Source organism: Pithys albifrons, chromosome 4 (genome assembly GCF_047495875.1).
Source record: "Pithys albifrons albifrons isolate INPA30051 chromosome 4, PitAlb_v1, whole genome shotgun sequence".
NCBI classification, from domain to species: Eukaryota; Metazoa; Chordata; class Aves; order Passeriformes; family Thamnophilidae; genus Pithys; species Pithys albifrons.
In genome coordinates, this window is record NC_092461.1 from 23,421,909 (window position 1) to 23,445,960 (window position 24,052).

The 24,052-nt window shown below is 40.3% G+C and overlaps 2 protein-coding genes across 6 annotated transcripts in view; both read right to left on the reverse strand.

Annotated features, from left to right (window-relative positions):
* The window catches only part of ABCA13 (ATP binding cassette subfamily A member 13), a 161,774-nt gene extending 155,804 nt beyond the window's left edge, over positions 1–5,970 (reverse strand). The window contains exons 1-3 of the mRNA XM_071553007.1: positions 5,902–5,970; positions 2,853–2,946; positions 1,616–1,736 (exon numbers count right to left, since the gene is read on the reverse strand). Coding sequence (XP_071409108.1) covers positions 1,616–1,736; positions 2,853–2,946; positions 5,902–5,970 — 284 coding nt within the window. The remainder of the gene's footprint in view (positions 1–1,615; positions 1,737–2,852; positions 2,947–5,901) is intronic.
* A 4,188-nt stretch (positions 5,971–10,158) lies between these two features.
* On the reverse strand, positions 10,159–22,089 carry UPP1 (uridine phosphorylase 1). 5 transcript variants are annotated; one of them, XM_071553650.1, is made up of 8 exons: positions 22,002–22,089; positions 19,382–19,446; positions 16,389–16,506; positions 15,849–16,007; positions 14,722–14,836; positions 14,046–14,255; positions 12,539–12,685; positions 10,159–11,133 (listed from the first exon to the last, which is right to left on the reverse strand). In XM_071553650.1, the coding sequence occupies exons 2-8, from the start codon at positions 19,432–19,434 to the stop codon at positions 10,994–10,996; spliced, it is 942 nt and encodes a 313-aa protein (XP_071409751.1). In that variant the 5' UTR covers positions 19,435–19,446; positions 22,002–22,089; the 3' UTR covers positions 10,159–10,993. The 5 variants fall into 5 exon arrangements, with proteins under 5 accessions (XP_071409751.1, XP_071409752.1, XP_071409750.1 ...); XM_071553651.1 differs by having other exon boundaries at positions 21,983–22,067; XM_071553649.1 differs by lacking the exon at positions 22,002–22,089 and adding an exon at positions 21,714–21,838.
* Positions 22,090–24,052: the final 1,963 nt, after the last annotated feature.

The following is a 24,052-nucleotide window of genomic DNA, read 5'->3' on the forward strand; positions in this document are numbered from 1 at the left end:
GGCTTCAGGATTATTACTGAGTTTGCAGGACCATGGCACAGAGGCTCACCACCCTTACTTTGTCTAAATTTTGCACCATTCAGTGCAAAATGAGATATTTATAATTAACAAGGCAGTGCAGAACAACACAGACTCAGTATAATAGTAAAGGCCTTGAGAAGGGGGAACATAAGATGCATTGCACTGGAATACGAGTCTGGGATAAGAGATGGGAGGACCCCTTGGTTATAAATAATTCAGCAGTGCTTATTTAAAATGCAGAACTATAAGTAATAAATTTATAAGTATCAAGAAAAAAATAGCAGGTAGCTAACAAATTTAAAAGATACCATATACATTCAGGTGTACCACATAGATTTAGATGTATCATAGAGACCAAAACAAATGGAGAACAAGCAAGGTCTTAGCAAACATAAGTGGTCTTGTAACAATTTTAACTGTAGTATTATTATTACAAGAATTTTTGGTAAGGGATATTACCATAATACTGGTATTTCTGTCTGTATTTTCTGTAATAACACATCTTGACCAATAGTGATTTGTGGCTTAAACTGTTAGGATTTCAATTCTACTAATAAATTATTGCTTTATGTAAGAGGTGTATTCCCATAAGCAAGATTTATTTTTCTTATTTTACACTAAATTAACCGTTCTCTGCACACCATTAAGATCAACCGATAAGTATTATGGCCTATTACTGTGATACTGAAGCTTTCCAACTTGCTGCATGCTAAATTTATTGCTACCTATAAACCTCTACTATAATAAACCATAAGTATTTGATGCTCTGACATGCCTACCTGGCTCAGACCTCTAAGACCTTTTGGTGCATATTCTCAGATTTCTAAGAATAACATACATACAAACTCACACGTATTCTGATTAGCTCACCCTAATTTAACTTCATTGTTATATATTTTGAAGAGTTGCTTGTGATGATACCCTGCAGAAAATTTGCTTAAATGTCTTTGTATCTTAATGTTTTTCAACATTTCCGAATAAATAAAATCACTTAATTTCTTAAAGAAAAATTGCATGTTCAAATTAATCTTTTTTCTTTCTGCATTCTGGGATCCTAGTTCAAGGCCCTTTTACAGGTAACTCTTTTCAAGCTCTTTTTTTATTACAAAGCTTCTGCTATTCATTTTTGGTTCTTTCTGGGTATTACTTAAAAGTTATCCTTGTTTTGCTTTTCTGTGTTCACTTCTCCCATCATGTATGCTCCCAAACTATTCAAAGTTTAAGTCCACATGATATATTTTTGCTGCAGTGTTTCACCATCATGTAATAAAGGACTTTCTAGTGAAGAATAAAGTATGCTGTCATAGGGCAGCAGTGAAGGGAAATAATATGACAAGGTACTACTACAATTTTACCCCAAAAGAGTGTTCAATATTTGATAAGAGCATCAAATGCCAAGAAAGGCAAACAAAATTCAGAAGAGGCATGACTAAAGCCTTACATCTTTTGCATTCATAAAGACACTGAAAGAAAATTTTAGCACAGCGTTAACAATGCTCCTCTTTTCCCTGTCTACAAGGCAGTGAGAACCTTTGCTGTAGAGAGAGATGCACTGTGATACTGATGGCTCTGATGAATTCATATAACTTACCGCAAGCGGTAGTTTTTCTGTGCTGTGTAACTGCTGTTCCTGCATCTTGAGCCAACGTTACAGAAAAGTGTCCGCATGAAAGGATAAAGCCCTCGACTTGGTAAATCACGAGCTTCTAAGTAACCTGAAACCAAACAGCCGCAGAATCAAGACCAATGACATGGCAGTTGCAAACTGTACCACCACACTGTGCATCCTTCTCCTAAACAGAATCTTTGTTATCTGCAAGTAAAGAAGTTGTATCAATAGCAGGTGTCCCATTTAAGAAAAACTCAGTCACCACAGAAACCACAGAGTAGTCTCTGTGTCAGACTGTGTATATGATCTTTGAGAGCAGTCTTTGAAAAGCTGAATTCCCTGGTAGCAACACTATTGCAATATCATATGCTTGCTAGCCAGTCTGCCCAAAATCACATGTAATCTGGATTAGAATATCTTCACAAAATAATATTTCCTCTTGTCTCACAGACTTTTATAAGCTGAAGGAACTGGCATTCAGCAATGTCTAAACATACATCCATCAAGACTGTTTAAACAGTAACTTTTCCATATCTCTGAAGTTATCCAGATCTATCCATAAAGTAAATGTATATCATGCAGGCTAGATTCTCTCCAGCTATTTTACTCTACAGATCTAGAATTGTTTTACAAAATTGGTTTTTAATCTAGGTAAAGATGGTTTATCCCCATTTTACTGACATTGGTGAATAACAGAATGATAAACTGAATACAATTATTTTCTAAATGAAGTTAATGTTTTATAAAATAAAGTTAAAAATAACTTTATAAGATGGAGTTAGTCACAACAAGTTTTGAAGTCTTAAAGTAAATGAAATAATTTACAAAATAATAATTCTAAATCCCAGGAAGTACCTAGAGGTAAGGTTCATTTTGTCTAACTGTTAATATGTACTGGAGAATTACCTACCTCTGAACCGGTCACCTAAAATCCCTTACTCAATAGAAAGAAAAAAATACAATAAATCCCAAATAATCCACCCTACATCCAAAATCAATGTCTAAAACTGGTCTGACAAATCAGACCTTAAGCTCTACCTCTTTCCCACCCAGTAGAGCTTGCTCAGGCCCACAGCTGGAATTCCATAATGGAATCCCACTTTAGGACTCTGCATTGATTCTACTACATTTAGGTTCCCCATTCTAGGATATTGTTAGTATTTCCTAAATACTTTTACAAGCAGAGGCAAGAAAAATAGAAAACAGGTGAAACAAAACATACAGTTTTCCTTGTATTTTGGGGGCTCCTGGAAGCGGATTGCAGCTAGAATCAAAAAAAGCACACATGGCCACAGTATTTCAGCAAGAGATAGGACCTGAAAAGGGAAATCAAAACATCATCAGTCTATAGAACTTTTAGAACTATTTAAGGGAAAATAAGATAATTAAAGTAAATTAGTAACAGATGCTTCCATTTCAAATCCTTATAACATTGTAAAATACACTGCTTCAGAACAGAAAAGTAGTTTTCACTTCTATTTATAGTGTTTGTAGATACTTTCCTCTGGTCAACACAGCGATGGACAATGTAATGACAGTGACATCTGCCTTTCCCTTACCTAAGCCTCCCAAGAAGTCAGCAGCATTCTGCACCTTGGTACAACTCCTTGTGCTTCGCTGAACCCTGTCTGTTGGCACACCTCCTTATCCTGCTCTGTCTCCCTGGCTGCTGCCATTACACCTTTCCTGTCCCCTGCAGTCACTGCTCTCAAAAGCCATCTTTGTCATCTCCAGCAATAGGAGGTGAGACTAAGTGAGACCAGGCTAACAGGCCTGAGGCTGCACACTGCCATGCCTCTCATATCCCAGTTTTCCCACTTCCAGGGCCACAAGGACAAGGCACACAAGCCAGGGCACCACAAGACTCACACATTTTGAGCACGTCTCCTCTGAGCAGATTGCACATACACAGTGTGTGTTCACCCTCTGCAGACAGGACACAAACCCCCAAACAGACTGCACAGAAATAAAAACACAAAGACGAACTGTCTCAATTTTCAGCACCAGAAAAGAAGTTACTGCCATTCAGCCAAGTTTCAAAAGACTTCTAGATTCACTGATAACAATGCTAGCAATGTGTGAATAGTGAACTCAGTAATAGAAACACAGTAGAAATTACAGCCACGCTGAAGATCTCCCATAAGAGGCTGTTAACTTCTCCGCAGCATACTGGGGATTTTATTTCTAAACTGTCAGAGTTGAACCAAATCCAATCATGGAAGCAATTCCTAAACTTGGGCACATTGGGGAAAGTGCCTGAGAACAGTAACTTTACACTTAAGAACAAAATCTAATGGCAGAGTCTTCCCTATGGAAAAGGACTTCTCTGCCAAATATGAGGCAAGGAACTAAAAGTTTCCTGAAATTTAAGGAAATCACCATATATCTAAACTCATCACACTCAATACAGAAGCCAACACAAGAAAAGCAAAGCTAGTGCTTTCAAAGTTTTAGGGATCAGCAAGGGCCGGTTGCTCCCCAAGGGGCAGGAATATGTGCATAACCACACCACCCAGCTGGTCAGGGACCCATCCCAGCAACCCCCAAAGGGAGCAGGGCACACACTTCAAGTCTTGGAGGGAATGTCACTAGGCTGCCCAGGAGTTGCTGGAGGGCACACACAAACCACCACTATCACCCCCACAGCCAGTGCTGAGGGAAGGTCCCATGAGAAGCCCAGGAGGGGGGATCAGGACAGAGAGAGACCAGAGCATGGTGGGGCTTACAGGGGGAGGCCCTGGACAGCCACATCTGGGCTCCCTGGCGTTACCTCAGGGCAATCACAGATGACAGCCAGGGCACAGCACCAGCCAGCAGCTTCCTAAAGGGCAGCAGGGCCTAAGTCAGGAAGGGCTGCCCTGCAGTGCCCAGGAAAGGCAAGAGGCTCTACTGGGAGCCTGTATCTGCAGGTAAGCCAGGTCTAAGGCTGGGCCAGGAAGCCAGCCTGCAGTGAGAGCAGTCAGATTCAAACACAGCCCTGCCATCTCTGGCAGAGTCTATGCGAGAAGCAGACAGCTTGCACAGAGACTGCTACTCCTGCTGACAGAAACTTGGGATAAGAACCAAGAAGGCAGCTGCAGAGGCAACAACAGGTTGGAGGAACCATCAGTATGCTGCAGATACTAAGCATGCAAAATTGGTAATTAATGAGTAAGTTATTTGTGGCAAACATGGGAAAGTAATGCCGTTGTTAATGCTTGTGTTCAAATAAGAAAAGCACCCACAGAAGGTCCAATGAAAGGGCATTTGCAAGATTGCAGGATTGCAGTCCTTGAGCAACTGCTCTGCCCAGGCACTGGGGGAGACTGGGGCCTGAGAGCTCATGATCTTTTGGGGAGCTGCACCTGGGAGGAATAATGAGTTTTGGTAATGGAATTTTAGGACCCAGGTGATAAAAGCAGCTGAGTTTGTAACTGTTCACTGGGGCAGGGCATTTTATTAAGTCTGGGATATTTTTGCAGTGATGCAAAAACATACATTTACAAAACAGAGGGCACTCATCAGTAAGCAACTTTCAGGGGATGTTTAAATCTCTCCAAAGCAGCCAACGTGCATCATTGCGATTTACCAGACCACCACAGAGAAGTAAAATCAATGTGAAACTACTAATTGAAATTACTCTTTTTCCCCAAAAAAGTTCTTTCACTGAGAAAATTCACTTCCTTCTATCTTAAATTAAAAAATCATTTTAATCACAGTAAATATAAATGACATCTCATATTTAGGCATCCTTTTAATCTAGATTGCTATCAAAGTAGTTGTCACATTCTTCAGCATGTTGGAATTTGAAAGGTTAAATTAAGCTTTGTAAAATGGATAATAAAATAAATTTAGGAGTATATATAATTTTAATATACTATTCCTGCATTCCTTGTATCTAGATTTTGGTCACAGTCCTGCAAGCTTTCTTACATTACCAATGAGTACCTGTAATGGGAAGAAAATTGATTTTCACCCTTGCCACTGCTACCAGCACTGCTAATGTTAATTCAAAGATAAGCTGTGGCTCTTCAAAACTTTCATGCGATTTCCTATCTCATTTGCAAATTAGGGAACATTGTTGTATTCAGCCATTTTAGACTTAAAACAACCCATTGTTATTCTCTACTTGTATTTTCAACAATTAGATGACCAAAGGCAAAAAAACCCCACTCACTGCCAGCCTGTCCTTAACAAGATGTAGTAAAAAGGGAAAATTGGTAGATACACTCTTTCCAACAGATATTAAAAGATTTAAAATATTTCTTTTTTAATCATTTCCAAGCACTCACCGGTTGCCTCACACGGCAAAGCCAATTTTTCCAAAAGAGAACCTTGAACTGGTGTACAGCGTGACCCATATCCTCTTTTCTTTCCTTCATCCACTTGCAGAGTGGCTTCTTAGGGACTTTCTAACTCAGAATCATCTCACAAAGCAGTCCAAACATTAGTCAGAAGCTGATGAATTCCAGCACTAGAGAATAGTGGAAGAGATTTGCCTGCTTTCTGAGAAAAGATGAGATTATCTTTCTGCCTCTTGTTTTGCATTCGTTGAGGAATCTCATCTTTCCGTTTGCTTCTCAGTGCAATGAACAGTAAGGGGATGGGTTTGTATGAATGGCCTCAGGGTGCTTTACTCCACAGCATACATTCTGCACTTGTTTCTACTTTTCTGGAATAAAAATCAACGAAAATGACAGGAGAAAAAAAATGTAACACACATTTGCTTTCTTTTTTCAAGTTTAGTGATATTCTTTCACTTCAGTGTGCATGCCACTTTGTTTCCACATGCTTAGATTTTTGAAAAACAAAAGCATAGTAGGAAAATAAGCAGCCCTGTGTTGGTTTAAAGGTGAACCAGCAGGGGAAATGAACTCACCACGAGGGAGGTTATAAGTCAGAGCTAAAATTTAATAATAATATTACAATAACAACACTGACACACAAGGGAAATTGCTTTCAACTCACAAAACCCCAGCAGTATAACCCAGTGTCCTGGGGCACAAACCCAAGGCGGTTTTTTTGCCCTTGTGCTGAGACCTCTGTGGTTCCCCCAAGCCCATAGCAAAAGGAAAAGAAAAACCTGTTGGTGCAGGCGAGGGCTGTGGTCTGGGCGAGAGCGGTGATCTCCTCCTACCGAGGTCCTGCTGCTGCTCTGGATCCGATGAGAAGTTCCTGAGGTCTTCTTACCCACCACTTATGTACCCTCAGGGAGCACTCAGTCCCTCCCCCTGGGCGGGGACTCACACAATGGGTGATTAACTCTGGGAGCCAGGGGGTGTTGAGCTGTTGATGGCCCATTAGCAGCTCCGCCCCCCTCAGGCTGGGTGTGAAGGTGATAATGGCTCCCTGGGCAGCTGCTGCTAATGGCCCATTGACCTTGGGGAATGAATAGAGGGGGTAAAATACACAGCTTTGATCACCCCCACACAGGGTTAGCTGGTCCCTCCTGCTGAACTAGGACAGCCCTAAAAATGTCAGTATGCTTCTAGAACACCCTTATAAGTACACATCTAGCACTGTAGTGGTCTGGTTACAACTCCTGAGTTTTCTCTCAGGAAGTATTTATGTTTGACATTTATCTTGTTCCAGTACACATAACCTACACAGAGGTAGAATATTCTGACAAGTCATAAAACTATGTTAATTAACTGCCACGTGCCACCCAGGATGAAAATCAGTTTTTCAGCAGCAGTTCCTTCAGCAAAGAGGATGGATGGCAATTCCTGGAGCTGTGTGAGGGATCTGCAGGAGGGGAGCCTGTGCAGACCTAAGGTAGCAGGGCCATTGGGAGACATAGCAGGAGTCTAGTGGTGCACAGGATGACTATCCTACCCATCAGGAATGCCACCATAAGCAGAGGAGTAAACTTTCTGTGTGTTTTGCCCTACCCAAATGAATTGCCTAAGATACAACTTGTTCCCCAAAAGTTCTGTCTATGGTCAATAGAGACACATAACACAGCCATCATAGAAGGCAAATCAAACCACCTGGAATCTGAATCGTGAATCACATACACACACATAGGGACAGCATGATGCTCTTTCTTTGTCATTACTGCCAAGTTAATTGCATCATTGCACTTCTTGCAAAATGTATAATTACTGAATGAAAGGTACATCTTAGCATTCAGAGCTCTTTTTTCACATTAGGAGTAAAATTCCCCAAAATGTAAAAACTATTTGGATACAGGAGTCACTACAGAGGAATTTGACATCCACTAGATTTAAGCCAAGGCAGCAATTTAAAAGGTTAATAAATATGATAATTCTGCAATGAACAACTGGACATCTGCAGGTCCTTGAGGATTTGGGTCACCCAGCAGCAGTTTTTGGCCCTCCAGAGCATGTTAGTTACTTCACCTCATGGTAAACTGCTTGATTAGTTTGTTAAAATATTTGGTTTTGAAATGGTGCAAATTTCTGTTTTCATTTTTACCTTTTCCATGGGTTCAAGGAATAAAGGAAAAACAGACTAAGTAGGTGTTATAAATTCATAATTTTTTATGTATTGGTCAAAATCACTTCCCAGCAAAACAGAAATCATAAATGCACTTGTGGTAGATTATAGCTAGTTATTCCTCAAGTATGATGGAATTTCCGTTTATTTTCTTTGTGTTGAGACTGAAAAAATACTGAAGTAATCATGTGGCTTTAAATACAAATGTGAATGTCTTCAGGACTTACTAAAAAACTAATAGTTTAGTGTTTACCTGAATGACATTACCTACATCTGCACCTTTGAGGCAGGATGAATTAATATCCCACCAAGGAGCTCCACTTCACACCTGGATGGCACTTCTCTCAGTCAAGTAAAGCTAAAATTCTGTAGTGTATTGCTAGGTACATGATGGCACAGAGAACTACAGCAGGCCCCTGATTTGAAAGAGAGGCTTCCGAGGTTTGAAGGATTTGTAAACCTACCAGGAGACACTGCAATTTGTAATACCAAACATATAGGTAATATCACATATGCTTTTAAAACTATCACCACTTCAAATCTTGATTCATGTTCTAGAGAAAGAATGGGAACGGCTAATATTAAATAAGTGACTTGCATGTAAAACCGCTCTCCATAAAACCTTCACAGCCGGATGCACACAACTGACTCATTTCTTTATCTCCCTGTCCAGTTGCAGTCACAACGGGAAATAGACGTTGTTCTTATCAGGGTAGCATTCTGGAAAGTTTCCTCTGAAGCTAGGAAAGTTATTTTATTGTATGTCAGATGTGTCTGTAGAGCCCCCTCTTGCATCAGGAATACAGCAATAGAGGATGGTGATCAGCAGAAACAGGAGGATACTTGGTCTCTTTTGAATTTGAATTTTAAGCTGTCATATACACCCTTACTCCATCTGGTAGGAAGCACAGAATAAAAATATTTTATCAGAAAGAAATGTACAGTGTCATAAGGAACAGTGGGAAGGAGAAAAGACATATTGGCAAAGGTTAATGGCTCGTCTTCCAGGGGCTTCTGCCAGGATCTTAGGTATTGACTGAATAGAATAATTGCATCCCCCCATGAATGCCTGACCCTTAGCTCCAGCTCAGCCAAGCCACAAGACCATTTATATTTCAGCATGTAGTACATAAGAGTTTTCGTATTAGTTTTCAAAATAGAATTGCCTATTTTATATGACTATAAACACAAAAGTTTTGTAGTTTCAATTGACAACACACGCTGTTAAAATGATTCAAGAATTCCTTTTTAACCAGTTTCAAGATTCTTGCTTTCCTTCTTTTAAAAAGACAAATTACACCATTTCAGACTCATATCCCCCAGGACAACTGCAGTAATATGATTCCTCAGAGTTTCACGGAGCTGTATTAAGTGTTTGTTTGCTTGTTTTCTAGGTAAAGCATTTTTTTCTTTTCATATGGAGCCTTTCTCACCAACCTCTTTCCTTTAAGACTAGGGAAAAAAGGTTTCCTCTGAAAACTTACATGCACTGTATCACCTGATCATAAGCGAGAATGGGGGTTTAAAATTAATGGAAGACTAAATTAGTAACTTCTTAAAAGTTACCAATCTGTTCTCCAGCTGAAAATTCATCAAATTTAAGCAGACTGATTCTCTCTGTCAGTTTTCAGTTCACAAGAGTTACCCTTTTTCAATGTTTTCATCATGTCGCTTCCAGTCTCTGTCACTTGGTGAACAGGCCTACCACTAACATCTCTCCCTCATAGTTCTAACTCTTTTGCTTGTTAACATCATTGGAGACTACAGCCCTCAAAAAGAAAATCTCATTTCACTGGATTAGTGACAGCTGTTCTGAGAGCTTGTTCAGACCCTTTTGACGTCTGACCCCTGTTAGGACTGCACACCTCACTGTAGTAGAAAGACAGGGAAAAAAAGTTAACACATTTTCTTTAGCTGACCATGTATTTATATTCTAAACACAGCAGCAAAGCAGCAATGAGTATGATTTCTAAAAAAAACCCCAAACAATTAGGGCAATGGTCCTGGAAAAATCTGAACTGCAGAATGGGTTTTGATGGCATGTACAGTCAATAGATACACTCCAGCTCTTCAGAAGAACTGAAAACCATTGCAACAGTGATTGTTTTGTCCTGAACACGTGGAGATGAAAACTAATTTTTAAAAAAAGAAAAAAAAAAGAGCTCCAATAATACAGACTGTGAAAATGCTGTGCCTCTCCTGAATGCCTTCATTTCCTCTTCATAAGCAGAAGCCTTGCTTCAGCAAAAGATTGCAAGTTCTTCAATGAATAAATAGTTCCTGGATATTGAATCAATTGGACATTTAAAATATTGTTGGATGGATATCTAAGAAGTACAGATATGCAACAGCTCAGTGTTAAGTCCTTCAGGCTTAGAAAAGTCAGTCCCACACTTTGCAATTTCATTTAATTTTAATGTAGGAAAATAGTATTGTTTATTTGTCAAAGTTTGCAAAAAATAAACTGCATTCATTTTAAGTTTTCTTTACAAATAAAGCAACAAAGACAATTATAACTTACACCATTTTTATAACAGTGAGGAAGGGATTGGCATTTTTAAGTTAATTTGGTGGTTTGCAACTCCTTGGCAATAAAGTTTGATTTCTTTCCTAGTTTTTTTCTTTTACAGCAGGGATAAATAAAGCTTTTTCATACATTATAGCAGGCGTGTCCTTCACAACAGATCCACTTTCCAATTCATGGAAAAGTGAGTTTTACATCCAGCAATGTATAACTAATGTCACTGTTCTTTGGGAACTGAATGTGTTGAACGGACATCAGTTAAGTTTTGTTTAGTTATATGTTAACTTCCACAGACACACGGAATGTTGTAAGTTATCCTGAGGCAAAAGACTTATAATGCACAAAGTTGTTTCTGTGACTTCATCTGTATAAAAGTCTTCTCTAAAACAAGGATGGATATTTCATGCTTTCCCAAGACACTTCTTAATGAAATATCCCACTAATTTCTGTGGCCTCTGCTGATACTCCACAAGGACATCATGTGAGCTGCTGATTTGATCCCCTTCAAGCCGATTCAGAAGGGTGACACACACTACAGCAGCTAGAAATTAAAAGACAGGATTAGTTAGGAATGCACTTGTAAAGGCCACAAACATAAGCATTTGAATGAACAGCTAGAAGACCAGAAATATGAGAGAAAATAAACCCCAAGAAGGGGTGTGCATACAATTAGATGCTTAGGGTACTAGCATGCTGTGGAGGATGTAAGTTAGGAACATTTAAGAGATTTTTACATTAATAAAGGCAGAGCTCTCAGGCAGCTGCAGATACTTATATGATGATTCTTATGTTTCCCTGGATAGGAAGTGTATTTCCCAAGTATCCAGGACTTGACTGGTAAGAAGTGACCAGACACACTGTTCTATCAGATGTAGTTACAGCCATCCACTATCTACCTTAACCCCAGCCCAAGTGCCTGTGCTGTAGGTGTCATCCCTCAGGAAGCAGCAGATAAGTCGCGTTCAGGGACAGGGAGCACTGCAAGCACATGAGGACGCCATGGACCATCTCAGGCTCGTCTGTTGCCTTTTGGTACTCAGAGTCCCTAAGGCAAAACCCCTCCTTTCACTCCTGCTGAACTCTGTCACTCAATCCTGTCACCATGCTCTGTCTGGGGTTTCTGCCAGTGGCAATTTTGCAGAGCACAAGCACTAAATACACATTTTACAGACCTACAAGGCAGAGGCAGCAAAAGGGACCAGGTTCCCTAATGGCTCAGGGATAGCACTAGTGGAGTTTTTAATCACTCAAAGCAGTAAGAACTAAGGATGTTTGATACAACTGTTGGTCTTTTTGCTTATATTTCTTCATCCTCCTTGCGTTTAAGAAGTTTGAGAAACATCAGTGTTTTAAATTGGCAAATTTCTTGCTAGGCAAAGTGAGAGAAGGCAGCTTACATGGTAAGAAGAAAGATACTGGATACTGTATTACAATATTTGTAACTGAAAATTAGTTAACTTGTGTAAAAAACTTGAAAATTCATTTTATGATTTTGAATGGTTTATTCAGCTTTAAGTCTACACTATACTAGTCTATACTTGTATTTTCAATTTGATACGTAAGTACAGAAAGTTAGTATATTTCTATATGTATGAGAACCACCTGATTGCTTAAACTAACCAGTTGCTCTCTGTAAACTTCAAAAGCTAAGTGAAGAAAATAAATGAATGATATGGGTAAGTAGGTACTTTAATTATTTACATGGCTGCCAGGGGCTGGAATAGCAAATGACAGAAGTAAACTGTGTAAAAACTATGTAAGGAAGCTTGATAAATTATGACACATGTGACACAAATCACAAAATTTTAGCAACAAAATTATAAGCAGAATGGGAGGGGGTTATATGCAGAAGGTATGTTAACACTTCATTTGTAGCTTTTAACCACAAACCCCTTGTAATGCAGAAAACTTCCTACAGCTTTGATAAAGTGCCTAAGTTAATTTACCTTTGACACCACTGAGGTTACACATTGCAGCAAATACAGAAGATTCCATCTCAATGTTTCTGACACCAGAATCATAAGCTTTCTTCAAATATTGCAGTTTTTCTTCTTCATCATATAAGCAGATTGCACCATCCAACCTGCCCTGTCCTAGAAAGTAATTTTATGGAAAATTTCAGAGTGATGAAGTCACAAAGCAAATTCAGTTTTGAAAACACCCAGTTATTACAGTTTCCCCTATAGAGGATTCAGCTTTTTCTACTACTCTTTATTTTTTGTGCACAAGAAAAATACAAAAAAGTGATTTTTAGCTATTGCTAGAGCTTCTACCTAACAGTTTTATAATGTGAATCATGGTAATTTAACTTGTCTTCTTCAGCTTAAATTCTCAAACTCATAAACAGCAAAATTTACATAGCAAATTCCCACATGTGCAGGAAGCATGAAAATTCAGCAACAAACTTTTAAGTTGCATGGAAGTGCTGCATTTTTAACATGTTTAATCATTGTCTAGAAAAACTGCCAGGCTTGAAAATGTTTTCCTGTTTCTATCTTGAAAGGATGAACATTTTATTACTTGCACACTGTCTAATGTAAGAGATGAAAAGTCTCTTCAGCTAACTAGCTTATATTATTATAATTTTTTGAGAAAATTTTTAATTATTCAAGAATAGCACCTACAGATAAAACAGCAGCAGGTTGTACATAGTAAAGTAAAATTACATTGTATTTTACTCAGTGTCTTCTTGGTTTGGGGAAATGTATTCCTGAATTAATGCCCTTGAGCCTGTTCTCAGCTTTTGCTGTAGGAGTTGAAAACATCCCTGAGGCTTCTTTTAATTTCTTGCACCTGTGGCTGGTGCCTGAGCAAATACACAAAAGGACAGTGTGTGCTTCTACCCAAGCTGGAGCACTACCATGAAGACCATGTGTTCACCCCTTCACTGCACCCTTTGTCACCTACTCAGCAACAGCCAGAGAAAGTGGGATCAAGTGCTATTTACACTCTATTTCCACAAGCACTGACACCATTCAGCAAAATATTGCCTTCAGTTTTCTGATCGCAGCTTTTCTCAAACAAGTTCCCACAACTCTTTTAGAAAATATTTACTTTAGGTACTTAATCAGTGCAAAGAAGAACAACCCCAAACCAACCCCAAATAATTCTCATTCCTCTAATCTTCTAGGATGCCTCAGTACATCACAGAAATTTTGTCACAAATATACCTGACATATATATGAGAAGTGTATAGTAGACTATATGTACTTCAGAGGATGTATTAAAGCTGGAAGGGAATCTCCACAAAATTAGAAGTTTAATACAGCAAACTGCTAAGTACAATGCTTGTTTTTATGTAGATGAAAAACAGGCTAATTGCAATTGGCAAGACAACCCAAAGTAGGGAATGCATTCTGTTCAGTGACCTGGAAGCTTAATGTTAATGTATTATCTAATATTTATCTATTGCTGCTTACCACTACTCTTCTGTTAGTCTGTTGCCAACCTTACCTTCATAGAAATCCAAAGTGCACATGGTGTTTCCAATGACTGTGTTGAACTGACCGATTTCTTTACTGCACTGCATCAGTTCCTTAGCCAGCTCTTCATCAAGGTTGGTACTGCGAATTACCGTCTTTCCCAGAACAACCTGTTCCAACTGAGGTTTAAAGGTGGCATCTACAGACTGCCTAGTTATAACCACTGAGCCTGGCTCCAGACCTGCAGTAAAAAGAAATAGACATAACTTTAAAACACAACCAATGCTTTGTTTCTACACACACAAAACATACATCTTGACCCAACCCTGCTTTTTTTAAAGGAGGTAATTTTGCCTCTGAATTCACCAGGAGAACTTTTTGTCCATGCCCAGTTAGTTCAGTTTATTATTTATTTGTAATATAATTTCTGAAAGAACAAAATTTTTCCTTTTTCACTACATGTTCTTTCTGATATTTTACACAGAGGACAGGAAGGTCCTTCTCCTCACATTGTCAGATCTCTTAAGTGCATTTTCCCTATCCAAAGGCAGATTTTGCCTTTACTTTCAAAATTACAGAAGAAAAAGTATTCATCTCTTGTGGAAAACTGTTCTGACCATCAATCACTTACATTCAGAAAGATGCCCAACTTTCCTACAAAGATACTTTTGTTTGCAGAAAGAAACCAAAATCAAGAGGGGAAATACCTATTCCACCAGAGGTACCGATGCGAATGATGGTTATGTTGGAACACTTGGCATGATACAAAAGTTTGATCAGCTCATGCAACATGATTGAAATAGAAGGAATGCCCATACCATGCTGAAAAGAAAGCAGAAATTCATACTCCACGTTCACATAGACAATGCAAAATATATGTGGAAAAAGGAGCTGAACATTTTCTCCTTTCTGGTATTTCTTCCCAAATGCTACCTAACTCATTCCCACAAGATCCCCTATCTCTGGGCCTACTGAAATGCTACTACAGGTAAACAGATACACTCCTACTGGCTGTGGTAGACTAAATGAAATACAGCATTCCTAAGAATCATGAATTATAAAACATTTACATTTTCAAAAGTATAAACAGTGTTCTTTCCCAATAGCTGACTAATGCACTTCATCATGGAACATTTCCTAAATACAAGAAAAAACTCCCTCTGATCTTTCACCAACCAGAAATGCTAGTGAAGAGTTAAACTAAATATTTTTCAAAACACAGACATTGTGGTTTAGTCTCAATGTTCAACAAATATAAGTCCACCTTAACTTGCCCAACACTATGATAATTACAGCTCAAAAGAAAGGATGCAGAATAATACTACGGTTTTGCAATTGCAATTGAAGTATGTAATTTTATTTACAAATTAAAGGTAGGAAGTCTTAAAATGCATACATGAGTTGGCAACACCAGTCCCAAGGAATGCTAGTCTTATACTGTAGTAGCATATTTGACCGCGCCATTGTGGAGACGTAGCTCTGGATGTGATATAACCATTTTTTCCAATACCCCACATACACCAAGAGACATTTTTACACCACTATTTAGGCTACAGAACAGGGATGAGGCAAGAGTAAGTCTGCTCAAAAAAACAGTAACACCATTCCCACAACACCTCAGTGGTACACTGAGGGAAAAAGATGCAAGAAGGAACAAAGGTCGGGCTAAAAAGGAGTTCTCAATTAGCTGGCTGCACTATTTTGAGCATGACTGGTACAAATTTAACAGCCTGACTCAGTCTATTAAGCATTTAAAAGAAACATATATTCATATTTTCTACTTTGAACAGCATCACTGAACTGTGTCCCGTATCAGATGACGTGAGATACTTACACTGACAGACAGAACAGGTCCCACTTTGTACATGGCATAGCGGTCAGTGCCCGCGCAGATGTTGGGGTAGTCACAGCCGGGGCTCCCGAGCCCCAGCTCCTCCGCTATGTAGGCGATAAAAGCTTTCATTCGTGAAGGGCTTCCTCCAACACACACAAACTGGGAGGAACAGTATTTAACAAAACAAAACCAGTTGCATGGTTCAGTATGTCAAAGAACATGTGAGGAACAACATGAGTGCATGCCAACACCTTAAGTAAACAAAGTTATTCCCAGATATAGTTCTTCTCGCATTCATTCTAAAACACCATGAAGAAAATTTATGGAAAAAGAATCCAACTGTCTATATAGCACTCAAATGCCTTCATCCTGTTTAAACTAGTAAAAGACAGATATTGGCACAAAGACCCAATCTTTTCCCCTTTGCATTGACTCCTCAGTCAGTGGTATGCTGACACATTCAGTCTTATTTTGAAGACAGCTACACTTTCACCTTCTGCAGAAAAACTCAGGCTTGCTGAACAAAGCAAAGCATCTCACCTTTACATCTCCAAACAGTGCTGGAAAATCATGGGTACCAGTCCCAAGAGCAAAATGGTACAGGATGTCTTCTTTCATTTTCTCCAGGTGAGGGTTGCAGAGATGGATAAAATTCTCTCTACCAAGACAGCAGCATTGTGAAACATACAGAGTTCATACAAGCCCCCACACTGAACAAATGCCAATCCTTCAAAGTCAAGCAGTCATAGTTGAAAAATGCCACACATAGGTATGGCTGCACTACCTTATTTTGGTTCCTTATGCATTGAGTTAAGGAAATCCTAAATTTTGTAACTGCCTTATGTCTTGTAACAAATCACATAGGACATTCAACATTCCATTCCCCGTACAGGATGAAATTGCTGAAGAAAAGCCTAGATGTTAGGATGCATTTGCAACTGTGCAACCTTTACCTTAAACAATATTAAAGCTGTGAACCAAGGTGGGTCTTTGTGGTAAATAGAACAATGGGAGCAGAACCAGGGACTATTCAATGGAACATCTTACTACAAAGGCTATCTATAGCAAAGCTGAAACGCAAACCACCTCTGTTTTGACTGAAACTCCCCCAACCACCACAAGCTACCTAACAAGGATGGGAAGATTGGGGTTTTACAGACAGGCACAAAGTGGATTTCTGTCAATTTGTCTCACTGTATCATACACCCAGGGGAAAAAAATCTTACAGCACGAGCCTGATAACAAGGATACAGAGACTCTGAAATATGAGAGGAAAGAGGAAAAGAGAAACCTGAAGCAAAGAGAAAATCATAGAAGAGGAAAAAAAATGAACAAAAAGAGAAAAGAGAGGACGAGGTAAAAATAATTAATTTCTTCTGAATTTGCTTCTTGTAAGGAAGTGATACGGCTTAAAAAAAAAAAACATTAATATTTGAAGAGCCAGGAAATGACAGGGCAAGGAGGGAAACCTGGACTACTGAGCATGTGGGATCACCTTCATGGAAAATTTGATAGTGGACTAACTAAACAAGCTGAATGATTCATAAACTGTCTGCCTTCTGTGCTTGATGTTTTAAGTTCAGTTGAAACAGGTAGGAAAGACTAGTCAATAATCACAAGCTTAAGCAGAATCCTGGCCAATACTTCAAAGTAATTTCTGAGAGACAGAATCAAGCAGTAAATAGCTTCTAGACACAAGAAGATGATTTAATAGCTTAATGGAGAATGACTGCAGGCATGGCACGGCTCAGCAAATTCAAACTGCTTTGTCAGAGACCAACAAAAGAGTTCACCTGGAGTTTATGCAAAAAAATCATTAAGACTTTGTAGGAACAACTCTGAAGCTTAAACAGAGGTGTATAGCACTATTTTAAGTGGTTCAGGTGATGATGTCTGCCTTCTAATGCCTCTCTAGAAAGGCAGTGCTTCCCTGTTGGTCCTATGTCTTATCTCCCAGTCCTCTGCAGGATGTGTGGATTACTTTAGGGAGTCAACAGTGGCCAAGTGGCCACTGGCCATGCTGAGGTCAAAGGACTGTTCCTCAGAAAGCAAAAAGTTACAACCCAAACGTTCTGAGTAAAGCAAATGCTTCTGTTCTTGGCATTCTCTCTCCAGTGTCACTAACTATGTAGTAACAACTGCATAACCAAGAAAAGAGGTGTCATTCCAACGCACCCTACCTGTCTATGCCCACCACAGACCACCTTCAGCAACTGAAGATGCTGCCCACCCAGGCAGCTGGTCCACTGATCCCCTCAGTAGGAATTCCCTTCCATCTCTCATAGGCCTCATTTGCCTCTCTTTATACAAATCCTGCCTGAGGTGGGACCTCCGCTTTGGCTACCTTTGTTCTTTCTTCCAAGAGACCTGTTTGAGTCTGGAAGAACTAAAGAGCAGGTTTGTGGCTCGTCAGGAAGGCACAGACACCCTAGGAGTTTTCCAGCTCATGTGAGCAGAATTCCCAGGCTGCCTCCTCTGAATTGTTCCCATTCAGTTGTGGGACTCCCTACCCTTATTTACTGAGTCATTTACTAACACAGGTCCAATATCTGGCTGTGCTGATTATTGGAATGGCTTTTACACACAAATAGGACATGATTTGAAATCACTTTACAACTTGTTCTCAGGTGACCAAAAAAACCTATTTCCTTCTTTATATCAACACCAGCAATAAAAGCTTCTCTCCAGGAAATAAACTGGGAAAAGGCGAGGCCTCTATTAAAAGTACAGGAAAATTCACGTGGTATGTGCCAACACCACCTCTCCTCATGCCTGGCAAAAACACATCCTCCTTCCTCAGCAGTGGCTATTATTCCACCCTTGTCACCTCAGTCCCCTCCAACAACACTCTCTGATTGACTGCACGGGAGCACTGGGCTGTGACCAACTTGGCACAGCTTATCTGCACATCTAATTGTAGACTTGGACCCTGGGGTAAAACGGGCGACAAAAACAAGCATATTGTTATGTGTACATAGGACCAATGCCATGGATTTACAGTAGAGGCAAAGTTTCCTGATAAAAATCTTTGGCATTAAAATCTCAGAAGTAGAAAATTTATTTCCCTCAAGCTCTTGTAAAGCACCTTCAACTTCTGACAGTTTAAGTAAAATACAAGTATCTGAAGACTAAACATATATTTATGGTTTTAGTAAAATAAGCTTAAAGTGAGGACTACAGAAACACATTGAAGTGTTTGCTTGAACTCTTGAAGTAGGTAAGTCTGCCCATATGCAGCAACCAAAGTTGACATTTTAGTAGCTTACCAGATTAAAATATATTAATACATAAAAACATCACCCAGGCCTGGAAAAAAAATCACTGTTGAAATTAAGGAAAATGGCTAGCCAGCAAAGTCCTCTGTGCAGGTGTGATACAGCAATAAACCATTCGTTTGTCAAAACAGCTCCTATTGGATATTTGATGTTACAATCAATACTTGTATCGTATCTTGAACTAAATGACTGTGAAATGAGTTTAGGGAGCAAGGTTAAGTGTAAACTTGGACAAAGTAATTAATTTCTGAATCTTACTTTGAAGCCTTTTCATCATCAGTTTTCTTCTCATTTGAAGCACCAGGAGCCATGTGTGTTTATACCTAGAATTATAGTAAAAAAAAATAGATGTAAGTGCATCAGAAAAGTCCCAACTACAAAGTTAGAAGCATTAATAGTGAGAGAAACTTTCTGTATCAGTAACTGTCATGAATATTAAATATCCCAAATAATCCAGCCACACTACAGCTTTTACAATAGTAGCAAAATGAGCATCTACAATTTTTATGGCTGAGCATCACCATAATTCACCATAATTTATCACCACTTTGAAACCTCTCAAGCCTAAACGACTCCCTTGCTAAGGTAGCCCCCATCTCACCACTACCTCTGTTCTGTGCTAAGAATAGCAGCAGGCTGACAGGACAGAGAGAGGCAAGTCTCATTGCCAATTAACCCTCTTTTTTCCATACCTCCCACAGCAACAGTAACTTCCAAACCAGCTGCAGCCCCCTTCCACCTCTGGCTCCAGAAAGTCTCCAAAGCTCAGCTCTAACCGTCAGACGCCTGAAACCCAAGTCCAGGAAGCATCTTACTCATAATATCCTCCTCATTAAACTCCTCCTACTGACCTTAAGAGCCCTTTTGTCTGCCACAGCATAAAGGCAAGGAACACGAAAGTAAAACATGACTCCAAAAAGGTACAGTGCTTCAGTTTATCATCCATCCTGAATACCTTTCTTCCTGATCCACTGCCCTAACCTATACCCAAAACCTTCTCCTTTCAGCATTCTTCCTTACATTTAAATAGGCAAATGTATCACTGAGCTTTGGTGCTGATTCAAGGACAGAATTATAATTATAGAATGATTCATTTGTTATTTTTTTCAGATGTGACTAAGGCTTCGTGATGAAGTTGGTACTTTCTGGGAATGTTCTTACGGGAGGTATTGAATCACAAAGTTTTGCTCTACCTAAGAAGGGCCTGACAGCACAGAGATTATAACAGGGACAAGACTTGTAATCCTTAAAAACCCCAGGATTACACTACAAGGAAACAGAAAGAAATCAGTCTTGCAATAGAATTACATCATACGTGAATTTTGAAAGAAGAACCAAACAAAATGCAACAGAGGCCTGCCTGTTAAAAGCCACTAAATAATGGTAATGTATTAAAATTTATAAGGACAATTAGTTTTCTTCATTTAAAATATTAACCTTTGCTAAATAGACCCAAACTTCACATGCACTAGGTATGCTAAAAGTATATGACCATCTAAACTTGAGGAAGTAAAGAATAAAAGTCACGTTTAGAATCAATTACGCATCCTTATGATATGATTAGAGTCAGCTACTATAGGATATCACCACCATACTACATTACAGGAAAAATTCATCATTTCTTACAAGAAAACTACAGTGCCATGAGTTCTAGTAAAGGGGAGTTGGAAGTCAAGAAGAAACAGCAAAGTGACTTTTATGTACTAAGATGACAAGTGGCTGCAAACAAACTAAGGATATTCATTCAACAGTGGTTCACAGTATTAAGCATCCATGAGATTTTGCACAGTATTCTTGGTTCTGTGATCCTCCAAGTAATGTTATACTTCAAAAAACTGAGAGCAAAGTTCTGACAGTCCAAAGGTCCAGCATACCCTCTCCAAGAGCACTCCACTGGAGATGCCTTGGCAGGAACGGAAGGAAGGAGCAAACATAAAACAGCTTTCCCATGGCAGACCTTGCCAGCAATCAGGTAGTAGCTGACAAGCAGCCAGTTAATGTAAAGCCACAAAGCTCTCACACTGTCCAAACAAATGGAATTTTTTATAGCCACGTCAAAAGTTTCTGTAGTCTTCCTCAGCCAAAGTTAAAACCAACATTCAACAACCATATGCTCCCAACTCAGCTCAAGAAAGGGCACTGCCCACTTTAACATGTGTGCACTTGAACGGTTTGGGTTGGAAGGGACCTTAAAGAGCATCTAGTTCTGCGCCCTCTGCCAGGGGCAGAGACACCTTTCGCTAAACCAGAGTGCTCAGAGCTCCATCCAGCCTGGCCTTGAACACTTCTAGGAACAGAGCATCCACAGCTTCTCTGGGCAACTTGTTCCAGTGTCTCATCATCCTCATAGAGAAAATTCCTAGTGTACTCATGAGTGAAGAATTACTAGTATCTCATCTACACTTCTAAATCCCCAGACTGGTGCTTTAAAATCAGGCAGAATCCATTTAAATTGCCATCTCTCATATGCTCCCCACACCGGTCGTTTTTGAAGGAAGCCGACAGTCAACGGTTTCCGCAGGAAAAAGCTCTGGTTCAGTTTCGATCCATCATCAGGAAAAGTTGATGTCGCCAGAAAATTTGATTTTACCCCGCGGGTCCCCTCCGGAAGCCGCCCCGCCGCTCCTCGATGCTGCCGGAGCACGCCCCCGGTCCCGCAGACAGAGGAACCGGCCCCGTCCGCCCGGACGGCACGAGCGCTCTCCCGGACAGACCCCTGCGCCCGCTGCCCCGCCCTTCCCGCCCCGCTGTCCGCCGGTGGGAGGCACAGGGGGCACGCCGCCCCCGCCCGGGAGCGGACTGCGGTCCCCGCTCCAGCCGCCGCTCCTCCCGCGGCGCCCGGCGGGACGCGGCGCTCACCGGGGGCGGCGGAACCCACCGCTGGGAAATAAAGAGAAGCGCTCGCCACTCCCGGGCGGGCTGAGGAGCACCCGGCAGAGCCACCGGCCGCTGGCGGCGGCATCGCCCCGCCCCGGTCCGGTTAACCCCCTGCATGCCGGGGAGACTGAGGGAGGGTGGCTCGGCTGTGCGGGAACCGCTGTGCTCCGGCTGGGCACAGGGAGAGGCTGTGGAGCCGGTGCCGGTGGGGAGCGGGAGCAGCGTAGCCGGTGTGCGGATAGAGCGGGGCTCCGCGGGAGAGCTGTCACCAGGGCACCGGCATTTGGGAAGACCTTATCCTAGAGATACGGATCCGCACGCCGAGGATGCTGGAGGCGGGTCGGGCTGTGCGGGCATCGATGCCTGTGTCTGCCCTTGTAAGTGTGTGTCGGTACGCACCGGCTGTAACCGCGCTGCCCGCTCTCATGGGCGTGTGGGCACGGAAAAATCGGTGGGAGGGAGATGAGTTGGCTTAGGCTACTGGAACTGACTATTTATTTGGAAGGGACCTCCAACTGAAATCTGAGTTTTGAGATGTAAGAAGAATTAATGGGCTTTGCAGCGAAATGTACCATAGAAACTACATACAGCAGAGCCAAATGATTTAAAAGGAAAAGCAAAGGAAAGAAACAGTAAAGAAGGGAACTGAGGCAGCCAGCCAAGCAACACCAGTTTACTCTATAACCAAGTGTATTGTCTTAAAGTTCATAAGGCAGTCACTTAGACCCTTGGGGGCTCCAGACATAGACGACCACCAGACACCCTCAATAAAACCCCTCAGAGACATAATAAGAACATGTGTATATGCTAATAAGTGTTGGGAAATATCATGAATATGTAACAGGAATACAGGGAATGAAAAATTAATAATCATGTAATAGTGACATATAAGCTGTAGTGAAGATGCCTCTGTGTGCACTTTGGCGAGCTGATTCCCAGGGCACCTGGCATGCTGTGACATGCAGCACATCATAAGAAAGAATACCTGCCTGCTAAAACTCACAAATTGAGTCACAGAGGTTTCTTTGAGCTGATTTTATGCAATACAATGACCATTTAGTCCAGCTGCCTGACCACTTCACAGCTGACCAAATGTCAACAAAGCATAAAACTAATTTTTAAAAAATCATAAAGCACAATGTAAACATAAATTTAATATTGTTCATAGAGTAACTGAAGATACCAAACTCACAATCCTGCACTACAACTTTAAAAATAATTCCTCCTATCAGAACTACTCTATAGTTTGTCACAGAAGGGAATTCTTGGGAGACAGCAACTAAAACCTTGGTACTGAACCTTCTTTGCCTCAGGATGGTAAATACATTGGGGACAAGGCATTGCTGAGATGTATTTATGACAAAATCCCATCCTGGGAATTTAGAGTAAAATCTCTCAGTATCCTGTCTCACACCAAAGGACTTTGTATGGAAATATAAGAGAGAGAAATCCCCTCCATACAGATGCATTTCTAGGCATGAACAACATGCAAGAGGAATTGCTCAACAAAGTCTGAAAAAACCATCTGTTCTACTTGTTTAAATTTCCATTAGGTAAAACAGAAGCACAGCCTTCTAATCCATCTTCCATTTTCTTGTTCCTTTAATATATGTCAGAAGATCCAAGCTATGGTAATGGCCAAGCACCTTCGAAGAGTGTTTTAATTCTGTGGTAGAAACCTTTCCTTTAAACAAGAATATTACTTACCCCTTGATCTCAGGGTCCACTGAAAAATCTGCTTTAGCTTTCAAGACATTTTCCATTCAGCTGTATATTAATAGAATAACCAATGTAAAAGGCTTCTTTTGTAAATAGTCAGGTTACTATAGTTATCTTGTCTAAAATGCTCAATAAGTTATGCCTTTCTATAAGTCTAAAAATTGGTAGTAACCTTCACTCTCAGTCATCTCTAGAAAACTTTAAATGTCCTCGTAGTCTCCTGGATTTTGCAGTGTTTGGGGTTTCATTCTATTTATATTTTAGTGGGAAAGATATTTCTTAAGTAAAAACAGAATATGCTAATGTTGTTTTAGAAAGGTGAAAAATACACAG

Coding starts and splice junctions, on each gene's coding strand:
- UPP1 (XM_071553650.1), bottom strand. CDS start 19,434: ATGGCTCCTGGTGCTTCAAATGAGAAGAAAACTGATGATGAAAAGGCT. Junction 14,256..14,721: donor CGGTACCTCTGGTGGAATAG/GTATTTCCCCTC, acceptor TTTTTACTGCAG/GTCTGGAGCCAGGCTCAGTG. Junction 12,686..14,045: donor CACTTTGGATTTCTATGAAG/GTAAGGTTGGCA, acceptor ATTACTTTCTAG/GACAGGGCAGGTTGGATGGT.